Here is an 8,106-nt window from a genome sequence, read left to right as displayed (position 1 = left end):
TTAAAATTAATTTTATGATACATAGATTTAAGAAAATAACATTATAATGTCTTTATGTTTTTTTATTAATTTAGTTTCAGAATATATATGTCTAATATTTGAGCATAAAATATTTATATTAAATAAAAGCAACATATTTTATAAATATGTGTAAGCCAATTATTTGTTGATCCATTTAAATATATTTCTGCAGGCCCAAAACTAAAAGACTCAAATGCCATTAATGAGTTTTATTAATCCTTTGCAAAAATAACAAAATAAGAGTATTTTTGGAAAACTTAAAACATTCATTAAGGGTATAATTCAGGAATGATTCTAATTTAATAGTATTGATATACATTTAAATGGTACGAAGAAAGCATTCTATTTTTATAAATTATTTAATTCATATTAATGGGGGTACATATGTCCTTGATAGACGAATTAAGATATAAACAATGTTTTTATATATTCGGTCCGGACATGTTGTCGAACCAGTAAACTTTTTAGTTGTATATAAACCAGATTGGCTTATGTTCTTCATGTAGCATTCTATTAGAGTATCTACCAACTGATATGTTTCTACAAAATTCAGATTTAATGAAAACATATTAATTAAAATTCCGATAAAACTAAAAATCTTCCGTTAACCTGTGAACTGACACTGCTTAACCCATATAAAAAATCCATAAAAATCAATAATATTTTTAAAATTGATTAAATAGGATAATGAAAAGTATAATTGTCGTCTAAGAAATTATATATCCTTTGGAACTATAATGGCATACTAGATCTTGACCCGCGCTTTGGAAGCGCGGAATATTTTACAATGAAAATTTTCACTAATAACTTAACAAATATTTTGGTAGTTTTTGCATTTAAATTAGTGTTTTTAAATTCAACTTGATTGTGATTATACCGGTTAATCCGGAGATCTAACAATTCGATTTAGGTTTTTAAAATATTCATATTTAAAAAAATCACTACAACCCGAGATTAACCGATTGAACTGGTAGATGATTGATATGTAATCTAATTTGATTTAAATTGTCATAGTTTCATAATTTGTAATCTTATAATCCAAATTTTAAAGTTCACTATTTTGAAATTTATGAAATTATAACATTTTTACAAATTTTTGATTAGTATTATGAAAATTTGATAGATATAAAATAACTAATATTAATTATTATATTGTTTGGAAACACTGATCGTGTAGTATAAAAAAATATATTGTTTGGAAACATTGATAGTAGTATAAATAAATAAGTATATTGTTTGGAAACATGTATAGTACTATAAAGAAAAAAACATTAGTGATTTTAATGTAGGTTTAACTATAAATATAAAGGTGTATTTAATTTAAAAACTTACAAAATAAATGTTAGGTCCAACAGAATGTTTCTGTTTTAATAAGATAGATTTTTAATATTTGACTTAGGATTAAAGTTAGTTTTACAGTGTAATATAGAAATTTATAAATCGTTTTAGTTGGTTTTATTGATACACAACAACATATGTTTTTTTTATACTATATAGTTACAATTAGTTGCTTGATTATTGGGTTTTGGATATATTTAAAAGGAATATCCATTTGCATATATATTTTGAAATATTTTTCTGCTAGTTTGTTGATAAGATATTTAAATGTAGGATATTTGATATGTTATTATGATAAGTCAAGCGAAATAGAGATCTTTTAAATCTCAGTGGCTGGTTTCGTGGAAATAGAAGCATCATTTAAAGAAATGATTTGATTCATAGGTAATCTATATTTACATTTGATTCCCTCTACTTTCGTTAACAATACTAAGCGTAATAGTAACGTATTATTTTAGAGAAGTGAGTAATAATCGGGTATATATAAATATGATTATTGAAAAATGTACTGTTACAAATATATATAAGATAAGACCAGAAAATGTAAAAGTTAATGAAAGGATCCAGACAACTTGCATAAGTAGATTTTTCAAGACTGCTTCTCTTTTAATAGTATAGATTTATATTTACATCTGTTTTATTAAAATAGAAATATACATATAGAATACCCTCGAGACTTCCATAATATTTACAATCCAGAACCATTTAATTAAGGGATAATTTGCAAAATACCTTATTTAAGATTTAAAATTTGACAAATACATTGTATTTAAACAAATTTGAAATCTACACTTATACATACGTGATAAGACTATTTTAACCCACATTTTGATATACAAAAATAAAATCTGATATTCTTAATATTCTAATTAGTTTATTTGAGATAAAAATAATAATTATATACTTAGATTTATAATTTCATAAGCTCGAAGACTGTCGGTTATACATAAGATAACAAAAATTTGGCATCTATCTACCTAGAATTTTAATCCGTTCTAGACAATATCTCATAGTGCATTCATCTGCTGGAAGCCCAGAACATTGACACTACGGCTGAGGGAGGCTCATTACTTTTAGCTATTGGACCATTTGCTTCATCAATTTTTGTTTGTGGAGATTCATCATGCTCTTGAACGAAAGCAAGGAAGCTGTTACTGCTAATGACTCCTTTATTTCCGATCTCAAAGACTCGTTTCTCTTATTCAATGTTTGGTTAATCTTTGTGATATACATGTTTGTTTCTTGTTCACTTTCAATAAATCTAGGTTGCCATACTTGGAATTACTTATTTCATGTCTCCAACACGACCAAAGAAATTTTATTTGGTGACAAAATAGATAAACATGTCCACAGCCATATAGATGTAAAGAGAAACGGACACCTAAACTTCTCTATTTTGGAAAAGAGATAGACAAAACTTTGTATCGAATTTCAATTTGAGGGTACACGTGAATATAGATATAAGCAATTTAGTTAAAATTAAATATCATACATATCTAAAACTGTTTTTATTTATTTAACTGTAATTTAAATATTAATTTTGATTTTAATATTAAAATTAGTGTCAATTGTTAGTTATGTTAGTTTAATCATTTCACTTACAAATAAGTGTAATTTTCAAAAACAAGAATAAATGATGTAGTTTTCAAAATATAATCTTATTGGAAGGTATTTTTCCAAATTTTCCCTTTAATTAACTTAACATAAAAATATCTGTCTTTTCCACATATTGAATGTTTTTCTAAAATAATTCAAACCAACTATGATGAAAGAAACAAATAATTAAAATGTCTATGCTTTTCTTTTCTAGGTAGACAATAACCAACTAAAATTAAACATTATATTCATAAATCAATTAAATTGATATGTACAATCGACCAAACCAAGTTATGATTCTTTCAAACGTGATTTATAAAATATTTTTATAATACCTACACCTTCTCTATTTTGAAAACTATAAATACAACTATACTAATCGAATATTCTATATAATAAATTGCCTATAATCTTTTTATTTCTTTACAAATGTTATAACTAATGTATCAATTTTTAATACTATACTAACTCATATTCGTCTATTTTTACTACTGTTTAATTCAGAAAATTGATTTTCAAGATATTTTATATATAAATCTATTTATATAAATTTTGAATTTGTTCATATGATATCCAATAAATATCGGTCATATAATTTAGGGTAGAACGTAAAAACATTCGATTTAATTAAGCGCATTGCTATTTTTCAAAATGTTATATTAATACACATATTACAATCATGTATAAAATTTACTATAAACAAAGATAAGAAATAAAAATTGATATCTGCTCAGTCGAGCGGGTTAAATCGGTAACTTACTATAAACAAAGATAAGAAATGTGGCACTTCAAAGTCTAGTATATTTTATTCGCGAAGAATTTACACCATATATTCTTCCACACTAGAACCTAGAAGGTGATACAAATTGGTAACTTACAGGATCGCGGTGCTGTGTCTGTAGTCATGCAAATAATATTTTAAATAAAGATAGATTAGGTTATTAATTGACTTGTTAAACATTTTTGAACTGCCACATTGAAACATCCGAACTACAAATGTATAGAATGACTTTGGAACACGTCAAATATGGCATACGCTCGTACCTTATAAATACTGAGCTAAAATGCTTCACAATTTCCAAACAACAAACATATAAACACACTTGAAAACACATTAGCAAAAAACCTCTTGTTTGAAAATGAGGGTTTCAATCCTGATTACCGTATTAGCTTTGGTCATTTCCTTTGCCAAAGCTTATGATCCAAGCCCACTCCAAGACTTCTGTGTCGCAGTTGATGACCCCAAAACTGGAGGTGCGTAAAAAACCTGGTTTCGTTAACTCGATCTTTTTTTTCTCCTTAAGCTGATTACATTATATGATAACATATTCTTTGAAATGAAATCTACGTGCAGTTTTTGTGAATGGTAAGTTCTGTAAGGATCCAAAGCAAGCAAAGGCAGAAGATTTCTTCTACTCAGGACTCGATAAGGCCGGAAACACTGATAATGATGTCAAATCCAACGTGACAACAGTCAATGTCGATCAGATTCCAGGGCTAAACACTATGGGAATATCCTTGGTTCGCATAGACTATGCACCATATGGCCAAAACCCACCTCACACGCACCCTCGCGCCACTGAGATCCTTGTCCTTTTGAAGGGAACATTATATGTTGGTTTTGTTTCTTCCAATCAAGATAACAATCGTCTTTTCGCCAAAGTATTGCAGCCCGGTGATGTTTTTGTATTCCCCATAGGAATGATACATTTTCAGGTGAATGTTGGGAAAACTCCCGCGGTAGCCTTTGCGGGACTGAGTAGTCAGAACGCTGGTGTCATCACGATCGCAGATACTGTGTTTGGGTCGAAGCCACCTATTAACCCGGAGGTTCTGGCTATGGCGTTCCAGTTGGATGTCAATGTTGTCAAAGACCTTGAGGCAAAGTTTAAGAACTGATTTGAGTCATTAAGAGTGTATGTCTTTGTACCACTCAAATAAACATATAATACGAACTAAAGTCTACGCGTAAAATAAAAAGGTGTATCCACCTAATTTGATATTTAATATTATGTTTACTTCTCCGTAATTGATTTAGTCTTACATTTTGAAAAATGTCAGGGTAATAAAAGTTACTTGCATATTTAAATAAGTCTTTAAGAATTGTTATAAAGATCAAGTGTTGAGAAGGGTTATCAAGTAATAAAATATATAAAATCTAAAGTAGCAGTGTGTTTCTAAAGATAAAATTAGATGGACGTTCACACATATAATTCATCCGTTCCATATATAATAATTGTTATGAGTGAACAAAAAAAGAGTGTAGAAGCAGTCTCTCTCTCTCTCTCTCTCTCTCTCTCTCTCTCTCTCTCTCTCTCTCTCTCTCTCTCTCTCTCTCTCTCTCTCTCTCTCTCTCTCTCTCTCTCTCTCTCTCTCTCTCTCTCTCTCTCTCTCTCTCTCTCTCTCTCTCTCTCTCTCTCTCTCTCTAAACCATAAATTTGTAATTAGAGATTTAATTTAATTTTAGTAGATTAAGTATCGAATTCAACTTTTAGATTATATACAATCTACCTTATATTACACAAACATTATCGATTATGAGAAATAATATTTACTATAGTAATATTTAATATAATAATATTTGATTAATAAAAATAATATAATTCACATACTTTTATTAGAATCTTGGTTCATATATTTTTGTTCTTACAACCAAACCATACATTACGACTGAGCCATCTTTTAACAACTTTAATAAACCACATTAATTAATATATTTGGTCAATTAAATTATTTTACCAAAGACAAAACGTATGTAAACCTAAACTATAACTTATCATAAAACTAACCCTAATTCATCACAAATTGAATTAAATCATTGTAATCCAGTTAAACATGCAGTACGTTGAATGTGAAAAAGTCTTATATAGTTTAGGTACTAACACAGTAGATTAGATACTACCATGAAACTCTTGATCGTGTATATAATTTTCATATGTATACATAAAATCAAATGTCGTGTTGGTTTTGGTTTGTATAGATTACAAATGTTTAATATGAAGACTGTTTTATGTTTAATATTTTCAGAATAAACTACATAGTGAAATATAGTTTTGCCATTAATCTCGAATATCTATATCTATAACAATAAAGTAGGCATATCTGCCTTTTCCAGCATCCACGTCGCCCAAGAGGGTGGAGGCTTTTTGCGACACGTGTCGAGACGTAAGTGGTGTGTGTTTTTTACGCGTATATTTTTGCGGTAATTTACCCTCGCACGCGTCCCTTTTATTGTGGGTTTTCTCGCTTTGGGCTCTTCTGATTTATTGATTTGGGCTGATATTTTTTAAAAACTTAAGCCCAGAACAAAAATCATATCATTGTTTTAGGGTTGTTCGTACGTCTACCTCTTCCGGCTGAGTCTTCGCCGTCCTGCGACTAACTATTCCTTTTGCTTACCGTAACGTCTCAAACCTTCTTTAATCCGTAATTTACTTCGAGTTTTCCATTGAGTAATCCACCCCTCCTTCATTAAAATTTTGCTCTGCCTCTTCGTCTGCTCTGAAACGGCCTGGAACTCCAGCTATAAATATAGGACTTTCTACAATGTGAATTCGAACTCAAACCATATTTGAAAAGAAGGATTTTCAAGCAGATGATTCCGATGGCGAATTCATACAATTTTCTTGCTGATTTGAGAGCCGGGATATGCTTAAACACTGCAGAGGTCCGACTCTTGAGGCTTTGGGAAGCCGAAAACATCAACAGAGGGGAGCAACTGATGAGCATGAAGATTTTATTGATTGATGAAACATGTAAGTATCATCTATCCACAAATATTATTATACTCCCGTTTGGATCTCTTCTTATTTGCATAAAACCCGTCTCAATCTCCTTCAAACAGTGTATCTTTGTCTCTCCTGATTTGTTTCCGGAAATTTTATTCTTTGCATATGTTGATGTGGTTTCGTTTTAAATTTTTTCCATATGTTGTTGTTCCATTTTAAATTATTTTTTCATACTAAAATAATCATCATTAAATTTTCCTCCTGTTTCCCCGTTTATCTATTTTGTCACCAAATAAAATTTCTTTGGTCGTGTTGGAGACATGAAATAAGTAATTCCAAGTATGGCAACCTAGACTTATTGAAAGTGAACAAGAAACAAACATGTATATCACAAAAAGGAGCCCAAGATTGTTCTTGTCACTGGCATCAATCCTAAAATAGTTTCGGGTAAGAGAGCATACAAGCTCCTTTTTTGCATTTGAGGATAGTGTCCTCAATGATCTGTTATAGCAATCAAACATAGTGTCCAAATAGTATGTTGAGAGCCGGTAGACATTCTTTTACATAACTCCAAAAGTTTTGGCAGGTAAGCTTTATCTCAATGGCCCATCTGCCACCCGTGTGTTCTTTGACTGTGAGACTGCTGTAGGAAAGGATGCGTTTGAGAGGATGCGTTTGAGAGGCAAGTTATTTAATATTTTTTCCATATATTTATTCATTTTCTTTGTTTCAACCGTTACCTGCCTTTATCACTCTTATTTCCTAGCAGACTGCCAGGTGGTGGGACAGACCAGGAAGGGTCTTCATCAAAGGTGGTCCACGCTCAAAAGATTGAACCCCTCACAATCGCTGATCTTAACCAGTTTGTATTAACTGGTGATAGGTAGAAAATAGTTAGTTCATAACTTTCCAGAGATTATGCAAATAGTATGTTCACAACTCTGTTAATATCTTGAGTATTTATGTGTTGCTCTTGCGTTGACAGATCATCGAGGTTCTTTGTACGACTATAGTTTTGTTCTTTACATTGCTAAGAAATAGCAAAAACCCTTCTCATTACTTTATATTTTTTGTGGAGGATTATTTCTTCCTTATGTATTGAGTTTTCCTAAAGACTAAGTTATGCTAACAAGTTTCAGTTTAAGCTCCATCATAACATGCATTTACTTGGTCATTCATCCATACAAACACTAAAACGTTTACAGAAAAAAAAAGTATTCCATAGCTTGCATTAGTAACAATCTTTAGAGATAGGCTTAGCAGGAGTCAGAAATGGATTTACTTGACGTACAAGTCTGAGGTCTCCTAACATGTTCTCATAAAATCCCTTAGTCAATTCTCACGTCTCTAATCTCCAACTAAGGACTACATTATAAAGCTCCTACCATCCTCATTATATGAATCAATTGGTTTTAAATTTCAA

The 8,106-nt window shown here is 30.3% G+C and overlaps 2 protein-coding genes across 4 annotated transcripts; both read left to right on the top strand.

The window, feature by feature from the left end:
• Positions 1-4,023: 4,023 nt before the first annotated feature.
• Positions 4,024-4,984, top strand: LOC108815945 (germin-like protein subfamily 1 member 13). Its single transcript, XM_018588487.2, has 2 exons — positions 4,024-4,209; positions 4,310-4,984. Exons 1-2 carry the CDS (start codon positions 4,095-4,097, stop codon positions 4,852-4,854), a joined length of 660 nt encoding a protein of 219 aa, XP_018443989.1. The 5' UTR covers positions 4,024-4,094; the 3' UTR covers positions 4,855-4,984.
• Positions 4,985-6,139: 1,155 nt separating this feature from the next.
• LOC108816477 (uncharacterized) lies at positions 6,140-7,743 on the top strand. 3 transcript variants are annotated; one of them, XR_008936697.1, is made up of 3 exons: positions 6,251-6,710; positions 7,002-7,130; positions 7,270-7,743. XR_008936697.1 is itself a non-coding variant. In XM_018589055.2 (3 exons), exons 1-3 carry the CDS (start codon positions 6,551-6,553, stop codon positions 7,554-7,556), a joined length of 360 nt encoding a protein of 119 aa, XP_018444557.1. In that variant the 5' UTR covers positions 6,269-6,550; the 3' UTR covers positions 7,557-7,743. The 3 variants fall into 3 exon arrangements, 1 of the variants encoding a protein (XP_018444557.1); XM_018589055.2 differs by lacking the exon at positions 7,002-7,130 and having other exon boundaries at positions 6,269-6,710; positions 7,270-7,365; positions 7,453-7,743; XR_001943863.2 differs by having other exon boundaries at positions 6,140-7,130.
• Positions 7,744-8,106: the final 363 nt, after the last annotated feature.

This window comes from Raphanus sativus, chromosome 7 (assembly GCF_000801105.2).
Source record: "Raphanus sativus cultivar WK10039 chromosome 7, ASM80110v3, whole genome shotgun sequence".
In the NCBI taxonomy this organism is placed as follows: domain Eukaryota; kingdom Viridiplantae; phylum Streptophyta; class Magnoliopsida; order Brassicales; family Brassicaceae; genus Raphanus; species Raphanus sativus.
This window is presented reverse-complemented; position numbering and strand designations above follow the sequence as displayed.